The sequence below is a fragment of the Eptatretus burgeri genome, chromosome 1 (genome assembly GCF_056783735.1).
Source record: "Eptatretus burgeri isolate ZD-2024b chromosome 1, Ebu_testis_v1, whole genome shotgun sequence".
Taxonomy (NCBI): domain Eukaryota; kingdom Metazoa; phylum Chordata; class Myxini; order Myxiniformes; family Myxinidae; genus Eptatretus; species Eptatretus burgeri.
The window spans coordinates 8,591,888-8,615,158 of NC_140961.1; the positions used below are offsets into that span (position 1 = coordinate 8,591,888).

At 37.4% G+C, this 23,271-nt stretch overlaps 1 protein-coding gene across 8 annotated transcripts in view; it reads right to left on the minus strand.

Moving 5' to 3' along the window:
• Nucleotides 1-23,271, minus strand: part of LOC147033824 (actin-binding LIM protein 1-like) — an 80,356-nt gene that overhangs the window by 10,154 nt on the left and 46,931 nt on the right. For 7 of the 8 annotated variants that reach the window (XR_015055513.1, XM_085871536.1, XM_085871525.1 and 4 more), the window contains 2 exons: nt 6,229-6,303; nt 6,054-6,134 (listed from right to left, as the gene is read on the minus strand). Coding sequence is in view for 7 of the 8 variants with exons in the window: in XM_085871536.1 (XP_085727662.1) it covers nt 6,054-6,134; nt 6,229-6,303 (156 nt within the window). In the remaining variant the exon portion in view is untranslated. Of the gene's footprint in view, nt 1-6,053; nt 6,135-6,228; nt 6,304-15,300; nt 17,322-23,271 lie in introns of those variants that run through there. The other variant, XM_085871542.1, reaches the window with a different exon arrangement.

Below are 23,271 nucleotides of genomic sequence, written 5' to 3' on the forward strand. Positions count from 1 at the left end.
TTTAGGTTTATTCGTATACTTTTGGTATCTCAGTGTAATTTTTGGTTTAACTATTTAATATTACAAAAAAACTAGATAAATATGTAACATCCCAGATGCAATATTTCACAAATTGAAACATCCACATATATTAATAATGCCTAAAAGTAGTGGATAGCCTTAAACATTACTTTATTTCCATCTGTAATACCCAACTAAATTGTTATTTCCTTTGTCATTCCAGGTAATGTGGTAATGGTGGCGGTGGTGGTGTTAGTGCTTGCCCAGTATGTGTAGTTGCGAGTACAATCGCAATGGAAGAACAAACCAGAGATGAGGCCGAAGAACCAACTGGAAGACACTGTATAATTCACAAGGAATCACTGAGTATTGATCCAAATGAACAACTTACCAGTCCACAAAGTTTTGAATCATGAAAAACCCCAATAAATGCTGCTCAAGTTAGAGATCACTCAAATATACTTGACATTGCTAAATCGGTGACAGACAAGGAGATTCCAGTGATCTTCTACCATAGGAAATGCAGGAGCATTTTCACGATGAAGAGAGATCTGGAAGCCCTTAAACGTAAAACAGATCCAAGCTCAACTGAGGAAGTTGTTGCTGGGTGTTCCAATGCTAAGCGACCGGCAAGATGATCCTCATCAGAATCACGCATCTATGACGACACATGCATTTTCTGCGAAAATGTCAAGAGATACAAGGGAACGTCAACTCGGGAAAAACTAGTCCAATCTGCGGAGTTGAGATCGGACCAGAAGCTTCGAGCATGTGCAGTCCGCAAATGTGACACCAAGCTTTTAGCCATAACGAGTCGGGACATAGTTGCTGCTGAAGCACATTATCATGCTTCCTGCTACAGGGACTACACAAGACCAGCACCTGTTCTCGATACAGAGCCTGCTCCTTCTCAGGAGAATGATATTTATCTCGAAAAGCAAGACGAATCATATGCAGAACTGTTTCATTATATACGAACTGATATCGTTCCCAACAAGCAAATTGTCAGAGTTACAACGCTTACAGAGAAACTGCGAACCATGATGTCTGCCAGAGGCATACATAGTCGAACAGAATCCACCAAGAAACATCACCGTCAGAAATTGGAACAGGAGTTGGGAGACTGAATTCAGATTTTTGCTGACACAAAAGGAAAAGTTGTTGTACCTGATTGCATAACAATGCAAGATATTGTCAGTGAGTATTGCGATATGGAAAGGGAGCTGAAAACTTGGAAAGATCAATCAACAAATATCTCGAAGATCATTGATCAGTCATCGTCATTTTTGAGAGCAACAATAAAGGACGAGAAAAAACCAACAACCTGGTCCTATCACCCGTCCGACGTGGAGAAGGAATCATTCACTACACCGGAATATCTTTGACGGTTTCTGATCGGTCTACTAACTGGTGATCCAGAACACAAACACCCTTCACGGAGAGTAACAATGCTCACGGAATCCCTTCAGTCAAGATGTGGTATATGCAGAAGCCAACAAAACATTTTCTGCTTCCATACATGGTAAAAACACTCACTGGGAATACGGAGTTGATACGGACGTTGAACAGATTAGGCCATGGGATATCTTACTCTCAGCTGGAAGAAAATGACACAGCCTTGTGCTTACAGAAGCTCGCAGCTAATCTAAATCAGCAGACACTCGTACCAACAAGTATTCAACCATATACGTTTACCAACTTGGCATGGGACAACATTGATAGATTGGAAGAAACATAGAGTGGAAAGGGAACGTCACATCGTGTGAATGGTATTGTGGTACAGGCCAGAGTTTATGGACCACATCTTCCGAAACAAGCGCTTCCTGAGATAGCCAAGAAAAAGCAAAGATCTTTGGATTTTTCTGATCACGAATTGACAACATACATTGCTGGACAGCGCGTTGCACCACAGTTGCTCACAACAGACACGAGCATAGTAACAGAGTACACAGCTACGAACAAAAACCTCATCTGGATACTTGCTCGAATGACCGACGCAGAGAAGCAGCGCATACCAAGCTGGACAGGTTTCAATATAAACACCAGAGATTCTCTGACAGTCTCAAAGGATGTTGTTGTTTATATGCCCACGATCAATGCTCCAGCTGAGGAATTGACTACAGTCGCTGAAATATTAAACCAGTCAGAACTTGTGAGGACGGCACTACAGTTAGAGGAGATTGTCGTAGTGTTGGACCAGGCATTATACGCTAAGGCAGCCGAAATCATCTGGAAACACACTGACAAGTATTCACGAATAATTCTCCGTCTAGGTACTTTCCATACAGTATGCAATATACTCGCAATTCTAGGAGCTCGTTTTCAAGATGCTGGTCTCCAGGACCTGTGCATAGAAACAAACCTCACAGCGGAAGGCTCACTTGCCAGAATATGTATGACGTTCGTTGTAATTTAAAGTAGCCCGATGCATAAAAGGATAGGTTCAATTTATAAGCATTATTTAGTATGTGTTTAATTTAAATGCCTGTAATCTGTGTCAATTGTGTTAAAATTGATTGGTAATAACAATGTATAATAACAAGGCGTATTTGTTCGAGAGATCAGTTTACGATAACATAATTATGATAAACCGAGAGTCTGCAGCAATTTTGCATGTATTGTGAAACATAATGTACCTGTTGTTACATACCTACTTTAGGATACTAGCTAATACCAAAAATTACACTGAGATACCAAAAGTAGACGAATAAACCGAAAATGTTCAAAATTTATGTTTTGTTCCAAAATATCAAAATTAGGGGGTATGGTTGAACTTTGCCAAAATATGTGCCCCAAACAACCACCATATTACAAATTAATGATATATTCCAATGCAGTGGTTCCTTGCGAAGATTTTGAGGGGTCAAATGTTACTCTGGGAGTTTTCATTTTTGAAACATTGACAAAAACGTACAATGTGAATTCTGAACTCGAAGCAATTTCGGCCACTTTTTCACACAATTTAACATATTTTTTGTCATTATATCAAAAGTTTGACAAATAACCCCCATAAATGTTCTATATTTCTATTACTATATTAGTTGGCATCCAGTATGCAAATTATTGGCACTCTGTGGTCCTTAAAAAAATATTTATTCCAATTTTAGCAAATATCACATTTTTTGGCGAAGCGAAGTGGGCGTATAATAATATTTCGGGTGATAAAACAGAGATGGCCGAGAGTTATACACTATCACTTTTTTTCATATCTTGGGACATATATCTTGTTGAAAATCACAATGAGCCTTACTCCATCTGTATGGTACCGACCAACCCCCTTGGCTCATAGCCTATGTCGGTTATGGGTTCACGGGTCATCTCGTTGTTATTATGAGCCACGTCTTAGTTATAGCAAAGATGGAGCAATCAAGGCACAGTCGTCTGTGGGTCGGTTTAAGTCTTCTTATAAACAAAATTTGAACTGATATTAAAAGTTTCCTTTTTTACACATTGATTTGTTATTTACTTTTGCAAATCTTCACCTTATTGTTAATTCATTCTTTTTTTAATCTGGTTATTCTTGTTATTCACAGTATTCTTGACTATTTTTCCATAATTTTCATTCCTTAGTTTTGGTCGAATTTATCGTTTGTCATTTATATTGTTAGTCCATAGGCATATCAATACAAGCATCAACTTTTGAATATGCCTCCATATTTGCCTCTGGATGTGCTATTTTGATTGTATTCTTCTGAGTTCACCAAGTTTTGGAAATATTACTTCCGTATATTTTTCTTTTACTGTAATTATAATGGCAACTATGAGCCTGGTGTTGGCTTCGTGATTAGGGTAGCGGCTTGGGATCCTAGGGTCCTGAGTTCAATCCCCGTTGGCTGCTGAATTAATACACCACGGGGTTGACTCAGCCTGTCATCCTTCCGAGGTCGGCGAAATGAGTACCGGTGTGTACTAGTAGAGGGGCACTGCATCAGCGACACAGTCGCGCATCCAATAAATGATAGCTACCCCGGCAGCTAAGCTGCCATACGGAAGAAGAAGAAGAAGAAGAAGAAGAAGAAGAAGAAGAAGAAGAAGAAGAGCAACTCTGGATATAAATGTTTTTTGAAATTGAAAAATATTGACTAAATGACGACCTCTTCTCTCATCGTCAGCACGTGGATCTCAACGGGACCCTCCTATTTCCTCTCCATGTCAAGGCTGGAGTGCCAAAAGGCATTGTTCCGCACCCAGTCCTATTCCGAATCTTCATCAACAATCTCTCTCATCAATGGAATATGTTTTTCAATCCAAAAATATCTCTGTGTCTGTGTCTGTGTCTGTGTCTGTGTCTGTGTCTGTGTCTGTGTCTGTGTCTGTGTCTGTGTCTGTGTCTGTGTCTGTGTCTGTGTCTGTGTCTGTGTCTGTGTCTGTGTCTGTGTCTGTGTCTGTGTCTGTGTCTCTCTCTCTCTCTCTCTCTCTCTCTCTCTCTCTCTCTCTCTCTCTCTCTCTCTCTCTCTCTCTCTCTCTCTCTCTCTCTCTCTCTCTCTCTCTCTGTGTGTCACCATCCCACTCTCTTGAAGAAGTGCAGTCACTCAAACTTTTGGGCCTCACTATTAGTCATGCTCTTTCTTCGGCAAACCACAAATCGAAGTTGGCCTCCAAAGCCAGTCTGTCTTTCGAGGCATCCATCCTCTTTCATCCAAAGTCTTTCATTTATACACCTGAACTCCTATCCACTTACAAGAGCTTCATTCTACTCTCTAATCTGAGCTGGTGCCCCTGCCTCATTCCATGCACAGCGAGGGGCTAATGGAAACAAAGATTTTCACTCTTATTAGAATATTCTGTGATGAAGCTGAATCTCTGGGCTTATCACTTTCACATTGCAGACAGGTCGGCAATCTCTGTCTTCTCCCATTTCCTTTCTGGTCTTACAACCTCTGCCATTTCCTTGCTATGTTCTCCTACATCCAATGAGGTTATTTGTGTTCTGTTACGTCCTGATCTGTTCTATGTTGTCGCCCCTCCACAAGCCAAGACATTGCAGAAAACAAAAAATGCCTAAACATTTTGATGATGCTTTCACTTGATGCAATTTTCACAAATATTTTTGCGAGTCACCTATAATTAACTTTCAACTTTCGTCATAATGTTTCATTGATTTTGCTTGATTCACAAGCAAATTTCAGAAGCCTGGTGGTGACTAAGTGGTTCGGGTAGCCGGTGGCTTGAGATCTTAGGGTCCGAAGTTTGAGCCCCTGTTGGCCATTGAATTAACTGGAAGTGGGATTGACTCAGCCTAAAATCCTTCTGAGGTTGGAAAAATGAGTACCAGTGTGCTGGTATCAGGGGCATTGCATCAAAAACACAGCCACCCCCTCAGCAAATGATGCTACCCACAGCCTTGTGCTGAATATGAAGGGGGAGAGGAGCAAATTTAATTCCATTTCAGTTAATTTTTGCATCAAGTTCATGAACTGCTTTGGCCAAGATCGTTTATTTCGAATTCAAGTCAATTTTTTGCTGGACTCAGATTTATATTGACTCAGGACACAAAGATTCAGACGACTGAAATGCGATATGTCGGAATTCACACATGGACTTAAAGGTTGTGACTCAAAATACTTGATTAATCCCAAAGTACATTAACTATTTGAATGTTGAAAGTTTTAATAAATAAGAACAAAATCACCTCTCTACGTATTTGATCGTCCAGTGACTGAAAAGACCTCACGAGTTTGATCGAGACTCAAAATCCCGTGACTCCATTTTCAAATCAAGATCTAATGACTTGGGCTTGATTTGGAGATCGCATTAACCAAGACTAGAACCCCGTCCTCATGACCGATTTTAGTCTGACTTGAAATCTGACGAGAACCTTTTGAGTCTAACTTTAATTTTGATTGCCAGGAGCCAAATGCTTGTTACCTCATCAGAAAAACGTGGCTAAACGAACCGTTACCCCAAAACTCACCTCGAGACGTGTTCTGTCGACGTCCTTCGGTGAACGACATCGTCCGCGGTGATTGCCAGGATTTGACGAATGCCAGGAGCGAATGCTTGTTACCTCATCAGAAAAACGTGTCTAAACGAACCGTTACACAAAAACTCACCTCGAGACGTGTTCTGTCGACGTCCTTCGGTAAACGACATCGTCCGCGGCTCGAAACTGTTAACATCTCGTAGGGATAAATCTGCAGAGACAAATATCACATGCAGCAGTAGTTGCGCTGATCTTGCTGCATATTTGCTATGGCTTCATGAAAGCAGTGGAGATGTTTAACTAACCTTTGGTTCCAGCATATTGGGCATTGAAGTACCCTTTTCCATTCTGTAGGCATGGCTGCCAGTGGCCACAGCATGCTGCAAACACAATAATCTCTTTGACATTAATACTTTCTTTTGTACATGAATCAAAGCAAGGTCACTGATTCTCATTGCAAATAAAACAAGAAAAAGGGCAATCAGAGATTGCAGACCCATACCAAGACTGATATTGTGTGGTGTTTGTGTACTGGTGTGTTACATAATTAATGAGACATAATTAGAACTGACACTTTATGACAGCTGGCAGTGATGACTGGGTACCAAGAAGTCAGGCTTTGACGCAACCCCGCTTTCATCAGACACCTGACCCTGACCCATGACGTTTTTAAAAATTATTATCCATTATTCAATTGAATTTCGAATAGGATTAAAATAAATTCAATAAAAATCAAATGGAAGACCAACTCGGTACAGTCCTGCATTAGAATTATCAGAAGAAACCTGAACAAGCAAAAAGCAACGATTAAGTCATCAGGAGGAACCTGGATAGGATTGGCATTTCAGCTGATACTCCTCCACCCTCAAACCCATCCAGCCACTGCCAGGTGAGCCTTATTCAAAAAAAAAAAAAATCAAAAAAAAAAAAAAGAGAACCCACATCAAAAATTAAACAAGTCTGGATGCCCGACCATGCATCCGTTTAAGTTGAAATATAATACATGTATTCCCCATCCCCACTAGATCATAAATGTGAAGTTTCAAATCGTTTGATTAAGTGGTTCCAGAGAAAACATTATTTAATATTTTTCTTCAATCCAATATAGCTGCCAAACCATGTGACCTATCAATTATTCCTTTACAAACTTGTACACCCATGGCTCGGGGAACATGTGTGAGAATTTTCCCCTCGATCTGTCCAGCCGTTTTGGAGAAGATGATTTTTGTAGGTTTTCGGGTAAATCCAATGTGGCTGCCAAACCATGTGACATAATATGTGTATTATGACATCACATGTGTGAACCTTTTGTTCCTCATGGATAGGCAGTAGTATCAAAAGGGAGGGATTTGACGCAGTAAAGTGTCCCATTTCTCAGTCGCAATATTCGCTTGCTTACGCTCACTCATATTTCTCCTTTTCAAACTGGAACACATTACTTAGTCAAACCCCTCCCTTTTGATACTACTCCTCTACAGGGGCTGCACTTCGCCTCCCTTTCACATGGTCATTTCCTTAATCAAATTGAGTGGTCATATAGAGATCCGATAAATATTTGTTATACTTTCAGGAATAACTTAATTTATTCATCAATTAAAATAATGCAGCGGGAGGTAGCCATTAAAACCCCCAACCCATTTTTTTTATAAATACTTATACTTTAAACCCATAAGGCAATGTATTCATTCCATCACTCATTATATATATATATATATATATATATATATATATATATATATATATATATATATATATATATATATATATAGATTTTCATCAAATGCTGTTAGATATTTCTTCCTCACAGTCTCTGAGAATAGTTTGTGTTGATAATTTCTAATAAGATTCATCTCTCCATAGATATCCTTTCTCTTCCATATACATTCAAGGTAATGTTGAAAGTTCATGGTCTCTTTTAATACACTTCTTTCGACCTTTAAGTTTCTTTTCACATTTTAATTCATTTAACACTCTCGTTAAGTATTTATATTCATATGCCTTTGATCTAACACCAACAAATTCACTGAGTATCTTTTCACCAAATTCATCTTTAAATTTACCAATAACCTTTTTATTCTTATTCGAAATAAGCGGGTTCTTAGGATAACAATGACTTGTATCATAAATATCTTCATCTTCTTTCATATCCTTATAAACATCATCTGAAGTTTTCTCCAGTATGAAGCAATCCGTATCCATATATAGCAATACAATATTCTCACCACATCTTTTCTTCAGATTATTATAAAAGTAATCATACATTAAATACTTTGAAAGATCTAAAACAGATGTTCCCACATAAACCAGTTTATCCATCTTTATACTCCTTATTCAAATGAACAGCACAAAAATTATCTGTAAATATTTCTACTGTTTTAAAGCTTGGTTTATTTATCAACTTCTCCACCTGCTCCCAAGTTGTAGCAAGTCTTACAATTTGTCTATTTCTTATATTTTCCATTGTTTTACCAAATACAGAATTATTCATCAACTTGTAAAAGTCCTTTTCAAAATCATTATTTGCCTTTGTTCTCATCCTCAAATAACAATCAATATATTGATCAAACCAATGACTTTGACTAAACTTTAGTGCCCCATGTACCTTTTTAACTTATAGTCCTGCTTCTATAAATTGCTTTAGATTTCTTTGATGTAAAACATACTTCTCTATCATCCAATGTTGTTAGTAATTTAGTTGTAGGAATATATATATATATATATACATATATATATATATATATATATACATATATATATACATATATATATATACATATATATATATATATATATATATATATATATATATACATACATACATATATATATATATATATATATATATATATATATATATATATATATATATATATATATATATACTCATTTGAAGAACTAAAGAAATGTTGTTGATAACCACCAAATCGCTCTTGATTGGGCATCTCTTTTTCAGCTCCATAAGGAAGGTCTTTATGTTTGTTATGAAGTTTTCTAGGATAGTTTAAATCAACTTCAAAATAATACCCATAACCCCATTGATGTAAATCTTCTTGACTTGTGGAGATTATATCATGCAAGATAGATTTGGACTCATATTATTTCAGCAATTTAAAATTACCATTGGGTTGAGATTGAGACATTGCCCAGCCATACAAGTTATTAGCATCAAAATACATTAAGTGAGATATGGGCTTATCAGGTAAGAAGTCTGGAAGACATTTATTTGCCTCAGCATATCTCTTTGAACAAACTTGTAAAATACATCCTCTTTTAGCCTTTTCAATTATCATGAGCATATTTACATCACCAAGAAGATCAAGGGGTTGTTTAGTCATTTTTAACGTTGCGCTCCAGGCTTGTCTAGGAGATGTATAATAATGAACAGGATCATGTCCATAGAAATCTTTATTGCAACAAACTTCTCTAAATTTCTCAAACACATCAGCGAGTAATAAAACATCAGTTATTGAATAAAGGTCATGATATTCACCCATATTCTTTATCTCAAACTCTTTCCAAACTTGTTTTGCTCTTTCATATTCTTCACCCGTAAGACGACATCTTCCTAACTTGTTATAACAATATCCCCCTTCCACCACGTGGCGGGGGATAAAAACGCTTTTGAGGAGAAAGTCTTGTTTCTTTAAATCTTTCAAATGAATCCAAATAATCAAATGGGTAAATGCCCTTTTTAGTAAGAAGAGAAATGTCTTTACCCAAGTCGGCTTAAGTCCTAAATTGACTCGAAAGTATAGGAAAAGAGGAGATGTTTTGAAACTAAAGAACTTAGAGGGCTTGCCATAAATTTAAAAGTCAAGAAACCTAATATTTGCATTTACACCCATTTCACAAGTATAAATCTCAAGCCTGGTGTTGGCTTAGTGGTTAGGGTGGCGACTTGGGATCCCAGGGTCCTGAGTTCAAGCCCCATTGGCTGCTGAATTAACACCAGGGGGTTGACTCAGCCTGTCATCCTTCCGAGGTCGGCGAAATGAGTACCAGTGTACTGGTCCCGGTGTATGCCCCGGTTAGAATAGGTGTACCATATCCGTGTGTGTCATAAGAGGCGACCAGGGTTGGCGTCAGGAAGGGCATCCGGCCATAAAACATTTCCTCAAGTAAAAGCCAAACCCCTGCACAGCAGGGAAAAATGGCTGTAAAAACGGTCATCACAAGTATAAATCTGTTTTGTAAATGATCTCCAATTTTGATCTGTATTAGGAATTGCTATTATCTTTCCAGGAGTCTTACTTAATTCTTTTATAAAGAGATGCATTTCATAATGACAATAATGAAGAAATACAGGTATGAATGTGGGGATTTTATAATTAAGATTACAATTATTACGAGCTGCTCCTCTATATCTCCCCATTATTTTTTTGTTTCTTGTTCAAATGGAGATATTTGTCTGAAAAGATTGAATGTGTGTTTGTTGGTTTGAAGGTGTTTTTTATAACATTTATATTCATGATTACAAATGTTACAGTACGTTGTATTCACCATATTTACATCGAAAAACTTTGCTTAAAATAAAATTTTCTTGATGAAAATCTCATGGTAATTTATTGATGCTTTTTGTTGAAACTAAAATTTTCTTGATGAAAATTCCATTTGGTTTATAAGTGAATCTGTGCTTAAATTACCCAACAACTTTTTTCACTTAATAAATACAATGTATCAAGACACAAAAGACAACTTTCACTCAATCTCTACATTTGTAAAAGGTACTGAGAAATATGATGAGGATGTAAAATTGAATAAAGATAAATATAACAACTTTTGGGGAAAAACAATTATGGTTAATAATATGAGTTCTTCAATTTCCTTCAGTGGAAGGGCTTTTAGTATATCTGGAAGAACATCAATTAAAGTAGCTCCAACAAAAGTTTCTCCTCTCCTTCTGACAATATATGCAAAACTAGAAAAAGCAATGAAACAAGAAAAAGTCTCAAAAAAGAAAAACCTGATGGATGAAGCTTTCGAAAGAAAAGACAAGAACATCAGCAACATGCAAGGAGAAATTTGTATTTTTTTCCATCAACCCTAAAGATGTAAATCTTGATAAAATAAGGATGTTAATATATCAGGTGAAATGACATTTCGTTCAGTGGTAGTGAAGGACCATTTTTTAAAATTACCTTGAACATAAAAAATGTAGTTGTTGATTCTGTTCATGAAAAAAGCATATGGATATAGATGGGAATGTTTTTTCTACTAATTAAATAGGAGTCATTATTCAAGTGAAGATTTTGAAGATTATGAGTGATGATAGTATCTCTGTTGGAACAGAAGACAGTTATGATACCGCGAGTTTGTGTTCAAACGATAGTTATGAAAGTGGATTTTATAGATTATTGTGATAGCACCAATGAAAGTACCGAAGATGAATTTTATTTGATTCTGTTTATGAAAAAAAAGTTTATGGCTATAGATGGTAATGTTTTTTTCTAATAATTAAATACGAGTCATTATTCAAGTGAAGATTTTGAAGATTATGAGTGATGATAGTATCTCTGTTGGAACAGAAGACAGTTATGATACCGAGAGTTTGTCTTCAAACGATAGTTATTAAAGTGGATTTTATAGATTATTGTGAAAGCACCAATGAAAGTACCAAAGATGATACCGAAGATGAATTTTATTTGATTCTGTTCATGAAAAAAAGTATATGAATATAGATGGAAATGTTTTTTCTACTACGGTAATTAAATATGAGTCATTATTCAAGTGAAGATTTTGAAGATTATGAGTGATGATAGTATCTCTGTTGGAACAGAAGACAGTTATGATAGCAAGAGTTTGTGTTCAAACGATAGTTATGAAAGTGGTTTTATAGATTATTGTGAGAGCACCAATGAAAGTACCGAAGATGAATTTTATTTGATTGTTCATGAAAAAAAGTATATGAATATAGATGGAAATGTTTTTTCTACTACGGTAATTAAATATGAGTCATTATTCAAGTGAAGATTTTGAAGATTATGAGTGATGATAGTATCTCTGTTGGAACAGAAGACAGTTATGATAGCAAGAGTTTGTGTTCAAACGATAGTTATGAAAGTGGTTTTATAGATTATTGTGAGAGCACCAATGAAAGTACCGAAGATGAATTTTATTTGATTGTTCATGAAAAAAAAGTTTATGGCTATAGATGGTAACGTTTTTTCTACTAATTAAATACGAGTCATTATTCAAGTGAAGATTTTGAAGATTATGAGTGATGATAGTATCTCCGTTGGAACAGAAGACAGTTATGATACCAAGAATTTGTGTTCAAATGATGTTTATGAAAGTGGTTTTATGGATGATTGTGAGAGCACCAGTGAAAGTACCAAAGATGAATTTTATTTGAAGTAAAATTTTACGATATAAATATGAATCATACACTATATCTTGAGCCTCTTGAATTCCGTGATTCTCCATATGACAAATTTGACAATTATCCTGCACTAGCTGAAGTACCTGGTAATACCCGGGAAATTTGCCATATTTTCCTCGCGCTAGTTAGACTGAGGCATTAGTTGTATGGAGAAAATTAGGAAGGCTTCTTTTATTCCTCAAATTTATGGAAGGAAGGCTTTCCTCATTCCTCATGCTGCCGTAATCCACAGAGAGGTCATAGTTGAAGGTGGCCTTGAGCCACTCAATGTTTCTAGCAGCAGTGGAAACTGTCCTTGATGTCCTGCCAAAACCTGGACCTAGAAAGCTGGAACGTGAGTTTTGTGCTTCTCTCGCCCGTCGGTGTGACGCTCTATTTGCAGTTCGGCGATGCTCTCTCTCTCTCTGCAGCCGACTCTGCTTGCCTGGCTCGTTTATGAGCAGATATATCAGCAGTAAGACGACTCTCTCTCTCTCGCTCTCTCGCTCTGCAGCTGCCTCCGCTTGCCTAGCTCTTTCATGAGCAGATCTATCAGCAGTTAGCTGTTGCCGTGCGCGTGCAGTTCAAGAATTCAAATAACAGGAGGAGAATGTGTATGTTTAAAAAGTCAATGAATACGAACATTTTGTATTTCAAAAAACCCTAGCGTTTTTAACCATGAATCCTTTTGTTATGATTAATACGCCGGCGCACTATTCGAAAGGCTTTTTTTAAATGGGAATTTGGGGTTTTTAAAAAATATATATATTATTTTTTTAATATTTTTTTTTCATTTTTATGGAGAGCCACTTAGCGCATCCTAGAGCTGAATGTTAGTTGTATATATGTATAAAGTTTCATCAAGATTGGTACACTGGTCTAGGAGCTTATTCGTTACAAAAAAAAACACACGGACAGACAGAAGGACTGCCATTTATATAGTAGATGTGATAGAGTGGGATGAAACACAGAGTCAAAAGCCCATAAACAATGTGTATTCTATAATTATCTTCTCATGAATGAAAAAAAAAGAAATATAACTGTTTCAAAATTACACCAAAAATGAATTACTTTACAAGATTAGTAAGAGAAATGAATGTTAAGTATGAGAGTGATAATACACCTTTTCTTACAAGATAAGAGACTGAACAAATGATGTATATTAACAATTGTCATTTCCAGGGAAATATCAACACAAGATATTGTACAAATAAAATAATGGATTATCTTGAAATTAAACCTGAACTCAGGATAAAACATAAAGTTTCTAAAAAAGTCAATAAAAATTTATATAATATATTTTCTAAACATATAAATGAATGATTTTCAACCCATTTGGGAAAAATAAGATCAAATTTAACAACCATAAAAGTCTTCCAAATTCATGACGATGTCTAATAGTTGGTTCAAGTGGATGTGGAAAAAACCTGCTTGCTTTTAAAGATGCTGCTTACTCCCAAGTTTTTAGGTTATAATAATTAAATAATTTTCACAAAGTCAAGTTTTCAACTTGAGTATCAACTACTCTCATCAGGTTTTAATGTGGGTCTTCAAAAAGAAGACATCATTGATTTATTCAAACCTCAAAACAAACAAAATTATTACAACGTTGAAAACATAATACAACTATTTTGTGACACAAAGAAATGTAAAAGAAATCAAAACCTACAACTTGGATTCTTTGTGATAATACGGCTGATATACCTTCACAACAAGATTTTGACAAATCAAAAATAGAATCTCGTTATCTTTGATGATTGTGTTAATGAGAGAAACCAAACGAACATGGATAGTTATTACACAATAGGGAAGCATTCTTCTTGTAATTGTGTTTGTCTTAATCAATCATACTTTCAACTCCCTTGTCGATCGATAAGAAATAATGCTAATACTTTTATTTTATTGAAGTTAAATTCAATAGATATAAATAATTTTTGGAGAGACAATTGTTCAACGTTGTGTAGTCAAAAAAAATTTGAGGAGTGTGTGAAACACACGACTGGAAAATCTAAATACATTGTTTTGAAACAAGATGAGACACTGAGGGATATATTTCTTAATTTATAAACAATGACAAACATAAATGTGGGTTATTATCAATCTTGTGGGTTATTAGTACATTTCAATGGAGGAACACATGCAATTGAGGAGCGAAGGTGAAATATTTGAAGAGGTCTCTCTTGGTACAACAAAATAATCACATTGTAAGAGTGAGTTAAATAATCTAAAATCTGGTGGTCTTGGGTTATTAGAAACTAATCCAGAAGGAATGAGACAAATTATTAAACATCTAAGTGGTAATGGAGTTAGGATTTTATCATTCGGTTTTGATGTTGATGAAGAAACTCAATGCAAACACATGAAAAGCAGAGATACAAGTGTTAGTTAAGAAGAAATTAGAACTAGTATCAATTTGAATGAAGAATGTGATGAAACATTTCAAGAAAATAATATATTTGAACACTTTTTTTTTCTTTTGTATACATTGTCGAGGCTCGTATGAGAGCGAACACACAACGCACAGCAAAGGGGGCATGAGAGAAAAGGGGCGGGAGAGGGAAGGACAAAACTGTTGGGAACAGACACATTAGGAGATCTGTGGAAGGGAGAGGGATGGGGCAGGGAACATGGGGATATACAAGACAGACATTACAGAGACTTTCAGGAAGGAAAGCAGGGAATTTTAACGAGGTGGGTTTGGGGTGAATTAACGGGAGTAGAAAAGATCGAGGTATTGGATGGGGGAAGAAAAGAGGTGGTGGTTAACAGCTGTTTTGAAGGCCTGGAGGGAAGAATGGGATTGAATAGAGTGAGGGAGTTTATTCCAAAGGTGGGAAAAAAAAGAGGAATGAAAGAGTGAAGGTGAGCAGTGTTTCATGATTTTGGTAGTTTTACCAGAAGGGGGTTGTTGGCGAACCTTGAGCACCCTGCGGAATTAGGGTGGGGACATATCGCAAACAGAGCGGGGGGGGGGGGCGAGACCAGAGAGGAGACAGTAAAAGAGAGAAAGCCCACTGACCTGCCTGCGGTGAGAGAGTGAGAGGCCCAAAGACTCAGCCTCGTCGCGAGAGATAGCAATGATCCTAAACGCCTTGGTTTCCACAACGTGAAGCCGAGAAAGGTGAGAAGCAGGAGCAACAGCCCAGAGGGGAGAGCTGTACTCCATCAGGCTGTGGATGAAAGCTTTGTATGTGGTCAGGAGCTCAGGTTGGCCGAGGAAGGACTTTGCACGACGGAGGATTGCCAGTCGGCGACTGGCTTTGGAGGCCAGTTTGGAGACATATACTTTAATGATGAAGACAAGGAAAATTTCCCGATTGACCTTTACAATTCATTAAATGATATTTTCCCATTAATAAAAGAATGTGAAAGAACGAGCAAGAAGATATAAGGAACATCAAGAGTTGGTTTCAAAAGTGGTAAAACAACAGGAAGACATAAAGAAGAAATGCAGACAGAAACTAACAGGTGAAGAAGCGTTTGAAAGAAAACAAGAAAAAATTTTAAACCACTTAAAAAAAAGAAACTCTGCAACAAATGTCGACAGTTCCTGTGATCGAATACATCCCCAAAAAACTTCAAATGATGAAAGATTTTTGTCAAATGACGGATCAAGAACTAAAATAATGAGTTTTTATTGCCCATGGAAACTTATAATACCTTGTTTAATATCACAGAAAAAAATGACAAGTTTCATCATAATCCAGGAAGCAGTTACATAACTATAAGTTTCACCCGGAGCAGACGAGATTTCTCAAATATCTTCCGAAATTGCTCGCCTTATGAAAGAACAGGGTGATGAACCAAAAAATATTGTTATATATATTCAAAAATATGCTTCACAATCAATGATTAAACTTAAAATCAGTGATTAAACTTAAACATAACGACAAGGTTGATTTCACAATTGATAATTCATTTGGAGAGTTATTGGGTTTCTACTCAAAAAAGATTAAAACTAATGCAACGTTTTATAGTGATAACGTCATTCAAATAGCCTCAGGCAAAAATTTGGAATAAGAACAAATACAATATTTTCATTCAGTGCAAACTCAACCACAATTGGTTACAAATTCAATGTGGAACCAAAAAAATCTGGTTATCTACCTGTGTCTGGAAAAACCATATACAGAATAAATTTTAGGATAACCGACAAAGATAAACGCCTGATTTCTACCAATGGAGAAATTATATCCATCAGAATTCACTGACGTGAAGTTTTCCAACAAATAAATACGATGGTTATTGTGACGAAACATGAGTTGGGGAAATATAAAATAATTACAGGGGATGGGATGTTCCTTTCCCCATACTATAAAGGTGAAGGTATGTATTTTGGTGGAGGATACTATAAAACTACGAGATAACAGGGTGTGGGATATCAATTTAGAAATAAAGGAGATGGGATAATTGATACTCGAATTGGTGTACGTTCAACTGTTCTTAAACATAAAGACCAAATTGGTTCAACTGCTTCTGCCGTGGGAAATGTAGCGGGTGCTATAAAGAGTATAAAAGATGCCCAAAAGGAATACCATAATTTGCAAGCAACAAAATAAATTAAGAAAAGCAAAGCTCAGTTGTCTCCCCAAGAACGACAGAAAATAATTCACATACTTGGGTAAGGATTTCATAAGTTTTAACATCTTTTTTTTTTGACGAAATAAATACAAGTATGGAAGCAATTGATAGTATCTATGATTTGGATAATACCACTATCATCCCAAACTCCACAAAAAAGAAGACTACTTCAAGGTAAATGCTCCAACTGAAACAAACTAATACAAATGGAACAAAAAAATTTGAAATGAATAATCAACAAACTTATTTGAATCTCGCCGATAATTTCTTGTTGTGTAAATTTTCATTCACTAAGGCTGCGAATACCACAAACGCTACACTCGTAAATGATTTATTCTGGAAAATGTTTGATAGTGTGCGTTTGTATATTGGAACACAAGAAGTTGAAGCGGTTAATTTTGTCTCTGCTGTATCTGAAATGATGAAATTTAAATGATATTCATTTTGTGATAGAATGGGTAGGTGTGCTGTTGAAGGTTTTATTCCTGAAATGGCAACAGGAACAAATGCAGACCCTGGTTGTAATCAAAGAAAGGCAATGTTTAATGATGATACAAAAGCAAAAAATTGGTTTACCATGGCAGTTCCCCTTTAAGGTATATTTGGATTTTATGATTATGATAAAGTTCTGCAGGAACTTAAAATTACATTTCAACGACAAAGGAATGATAATGAAAATAGATTGCTTTTTGGTGCTGCTAATTGCTTTTAGTGATCAGAATAAATTTGTTATTGATGAAATGAGTTGGTATTATTTGTGAATATACTCCTAATCGTAAAACAGCAGAGATGTTGAATAGAAGACTTAACTCAAAGAAACCATTGAATGCATCATGCCTTAAAAGAAGATGTCAACACGTTAACCTAAACTTAACGTGGAATTTGGATGTTCCAGAAGGAAAACCACGTTACCTATGGCTAATTTTAAAGAAACCAGATGGAGATACTGTTACTGATAAGAATAATGCGTTGAGTGATAATGCTAAGGTGAAACAACTTTGGGTTTCTCTGGATGGAACATTTTATCCATGACAGATTGGAAATTGATTGGGAAAAAAATGATTACACTGAAGCATACAAGTCTTACCAAAAGATGTGTGAAAGCAATGATAATAAAGAACCCATTTTCGATATGGTAGCATTTAAAAACTTCATACAATCTACGTGACTGACCTGAGCGCTCAAAAGGAAACTAGAAAGTCTACTCGAGTGGATCCTTTCCTCTACATTGAAAGAGGAGAGAGTGAAGAAGTTGATACACATCGTTTGCTTTTGGAAGAACCAGAATTACAGATTAATACAGATAATGGTGTTATGATTCGTCTCACATAATTTTTTGAGAAATAAATGAGTTGTAAAGTGCCAACTGGGGTATATGTTAATCAAATCAATCTTAATAAACTACCATCCTGTGTTCAAAATCAAAAGCCTTGCATGATCAACGTTAATACAATTCAGAGAAAAGGAGCAGGAAGAATTGATGTTTTGCTCACAAGAAAACAGGTAAAAATCTTGAGCGATACTGGCTCACTTTGGATGAAAATGTCAAAACCAATGTTGAAGAAATATTCAAAAAGTGGAGAATTTCTCTCATTCAACAACAAGCATTTAAAGGCCATTTTTCTTGCCAAAGCAGGCGTTAGTCTTGTGGGCCCCATGACAATCTTCTCCACTTTACCTTATTTTATGCATCTCCCCTTCTTAATCCCCTTGCCCACATTTCTTCTTCCACCACCTTCAGCCAAGTTTTTCTCGGTCTTCCCCGTCCTGTACTTCCTACTACACTCATTTCAAACACTCCTCTCACCCAGTCACTTTCATCCTTTCTCAACACCTGACCCAACCATCTCAACCTGTTTCTCTTCACAACATCCATCACAGACTCTATTCCCATCGTCTTCCGCAAGTCATCGTCTGTCTTGCTCTCTCTCAACGATACTCCGCACATCCATCGAACCATTCACATTTCGACCCTTTCCAGCCTTTGTTGCTGCTCGATGTTCAGTACCCATGTCTCACTCCCATAAATCATCATACTCCTCACACATGCAGCACACACCTTTCCCTTCAGCTTCAACAACACTCCCCTCTTCGTCAGCACGCCACTCAGTTCCCGAAACTTCTTCCATGCACATCTCACTCGAGCAACTGTCGAAGAGTCTGATCCACCTTCTCCATTCAGCATGTCTCCTAGATAGCAACATGTTTTCACACCTTCCAGCTTCATGGCATCTCCATGATGCAACTCAACAATTCCTTCATCTGCAGCTCCCTCGAAGCACACCTTACACTTGAATGTAGCTGTCACACTGGTTAATAAACCTCTCACACCACTACATTTTCGATGAACCCATTCAGCACACAATGTACACTGAATGGATTTCACTACGCCACCCTTCCTGCACACAGCACACGGCCACTTCCCAGTCATTTCCAACTCACCACATGCTTTATCACTTGCCATCACCTTCGTTTTTCCGGTATTCACCTTCAAACCTTTTGCCTCCATACATTCCTTCCACTTGTTCATTTTCTCCTTCAGTCCATCAATACTCTCTGCCATCAACACCAGATAATCTGCATACAGCAGCTCCCACGGTAAACCCTCCTTTACCCTCTGAGCCAGCACCTCCATTACAACTACAAATAGAAGTGGACTTAGTACCGACCCCTGGTGCACTCCCACCCTCACCTCAAACTCACCACTGTTCCCGTCCTACGTCCTTCCAGCTGTGCGTGCTCTCTCGTACATTACCGTCACTACTCTGTTCAACCATTCCTCCACTCCTAACTTCCTCAATGCCCATGTCATTACTTCGCGTGGAACCCTATCAAATGCTTTCTCCACATCAACAAACCCAAAAAACAACTTCTTCCTCTTCTCCATGTACTTATCCTGCAACTGCTTTACAGTAAAAATTGCATCTGTCATTCCTCTTTCTGGCAAAAATCCAAACTGCATTTCATCAATCTTTACCTTCTTCCTTATCCTCTTCTCCAACACCCTTTCCAATACCTTCATTCCGTGCTCCAATAACTTTATTGCTCTGAAGGAGCCACAGTCCAGAGGGTCATCTTTCCCCTTGTACAGAGGGACAAGGGTACTCCGTTCCCAATCCACTGGAATGCGGCTTTCTTTCACCACCAGATTACAGATCTCTGTCATTCTCTTCACAGCCCAACTTCCCGCTGCCTTCAACATATCTCCCACAACTCCCATCGGCCCTCCTGCTTTTCTACTCTTCATTGCTCTTATAGCTTCCTCAACTTCCTTCTCAGTTATCTGCACTGCTGGTCCTAAAACTGTGTTACTCTCAATGTTGCTATCCCATTCATTTTCTACATTCAACAGCCTTTCCATAAATCTCTTCCATCTTCCATTAATTCCATCTGAGTCCACAACGATTTGTTCCACTTCATCCTTCAAGCAACTCACCCCCGTCAGATCAAAACTCTCTCTCGCTATCTACTTTGCAATCCTGAATACCGCTCTCTTACCCTCTTCCGAATCCAAGCGTTCTCCAAACATTTTCCTCTCAGCCTCCTGCGCCTTTGCTACCTCTTTCTTTGCAGCCTTCTTGATTCCTTATAACTCTCATGTGCTGCCTCTTCTACCACCGTACCCTTCGCCTTTTGCCATTACTTGAACTTCTTCCTCTTCTCTTCAATCGTCTTTCCAACTTCATCACCCCACCACCATGTTTCCGAGTGCCTCGGTGGTCCTTTTGTCCATCCAAATACCTCACCAACGGCTCCCAATAGACTATCTTTCATTGACATCCAACCGCTTTCAAGCTCAACCACATCATCCTCAACCATACTCAGCCTCTCTCTTCATGCTTCCTTCACTGTTGCCTCTTTTAACCTCCACACCTTCATCCTCGGTTGGTACTTCACCCGCTGAATTCTCCTCGCACCTTTCGCCCTTATATCGCAGACAACCAGGTGGTGCTGTGAAACAGTCTCCTCCCCTGGGATCACCTTTGTGTCCCTGAGGTTTTCCCTATCTCGCCTACGCACCATCAGGTAGTCAATGGTTGTCGTCGACCCACCTGACGTGTATGTAATAAGCTTATTTGCCACTTTCTGGAATTGAGTATTGAAAATCAACAAATCAGCTCCATCAGTAAACTCCAAGATCCTTTCACCTTCTCCATTTCTCACACCATATCCATAACCCCCATGGACTCCCTCAAAACCGTCTGTTCTCCTTCCCACATGTACATTCAAGTCTCCTCCTACCACAACTTCTCTATCGCACACCAGAACATGTTCTTCTCTTCATCGCTTCGACCGACCTACAGGGCATATCCCGAGATGACGTTCACCAAGAGCTTTCGGGTCACGATTCTCACAATCCTCAACCTTTCACTCACTAGTCACACTCACTACACTGTCTGAAAACTCCTCAGAAAGCATGACACCAACACCATGCCTCCCCTTCACCATTCTCGCAACACTTCCCCTTCCATCGTGTCTCCTGCACACAACATATGTCCACTCTTCTTCTGACCAATGTTTCAACCACTTCTCCTGATCTCCCTGTCATTGTCCCTTCATTCCATGTCCCAAACCTCAGAAACCAATTTCCACGTGGGGTATCAGACGATTGGTCATCATAAATGGAAAAAATTTTCTCCCTTGCTTCAATCGGGTTCCCCACCTTGAGTTTTAACGAGAGGGGGGGTGAGGACCACCACGGGGTACTTCGGGCTGTACCCTGCCCATAAGTTGTACTCATCATGGTTTCCTTTTGAGGCGATGTTTTTATGGCCAGATGCCCTTCCTGACGCCAACCCTCTTCGACACGCAGGAATACGGTGTACCTATTCTAACCGGGGCACACACCGGGTTTTCTCTCTCCCATTCCTAATTCCTATATTTGCTGGTTTAAGTGTGGCTGGAGCATTGACGGTGAAAACCACCAATGAAAGGAAGACTCAAATACAGGCTCAAAAAGAGTTGGAAACACATAACAAAGAGTTGGAGAAACAAATTCGTAGAAGTGGTGTAATTGTAGATTTTGCTGAAAAACTTGAAAGCCGACTGATAAAGCGAGATTGGTAGTTGGAGATATGCTTTCTTCTATCGCACAAGCAGGTATAAAATTAACTAAAAGGGGTAATGGATTATATCTTTCTCATCAATAAATGAGCATTGATGAGTGGTTTAAAGAACTTGGAAAGAATACAACATTAAATATAGAACTTGCCAGATATTGTAAGAAATTAAAAATTGATAGTTATTTGTATGAGAGATGAATTAACTAACTTGTCTAAAAATACTGTTAGGGGTATTCGGTATTTTAATAAATATGTTCTGCAACATAAGAATGGGGTATTTTCAATTACAGATTGGCTTTACACTGATGTTGCCAAACCAACAAGTTTGGATTTAGCTAAAATGTTAAATAATGAAAAGGTTTTAGAGTTGAGAAAACACAATGCTCTTTTAGAAATTCAGAAGAAATTTTATTGGTTTCCTGTTGTAAAAAAAATTATATTTTGGTTGTAGGAATATCTAGAAATCAAGATGAATATATGTATGACATTCCATGGAGTGAAAGTGGTTCAAGGGAAGTAAGGGATGAGGAAGGAGTTCATGAAAATGAGGCAAGAGAGAAAGAGGAGAGAGAGAAAAAGAGAGAAGGAGGCAAGGGAGAAGCTAGAGAGAAAGAGGCAATTGAGAGAGAATGAATAAATGTAAAAATATGGAAACCAGTGACATTAAAAAAAGATTGGAGGTATTTTAGAAAATAAATCGATCTCAACGCACTGAGGAGGAAAACAAATAATTAACAAGTCTCGCAAAAATATACGTGTCAAGAGTATTAACAGCAATTTCAGGGATTTCAGAGAGAAGATTTTTCAAAGAAAGTGGAGACAAGGAAGAGAAAGAAGGAAAATATTACATTAGTGACGATGTTGGTATAATTGACTTTGGTAAATGTTTTGTATTTTTTTCTTCAATAAATGGAGGAGAGAGTGAAGACATTTCGAAGGATTCTTTACATTTTAAAAATTAAGATTCAAATGTGCATGTTGGAAACTAAAAAGGTTTTCGCACTCTGCAGGAATTTTTCTCATATATAAATGAGTCATTGTTTCAAATGTAAAAAGAAAACCAATACGAAAAATATATTGTATGTTAAAAGTAAAAATAATATGGTTTTTCAAAAAGGGAGATGATCGGTGTGTGGCTCTAAAAAGAGTAAATTCATCTCCAAACAAAAACGTGGTGGAAATGTACAAAAGTTATCAGGAAGTAAATTTACCACAACTGGTAAATTTTTCATCTACCAGGGTATTCTTTCTGTGGTCCAGGAACAAACTTGGATAAAAGATTAGATAAGGCTAACAATCCTAAACCTTGGTCTAAACATAATAATCAGAGTTGATGAAGTGTGTAT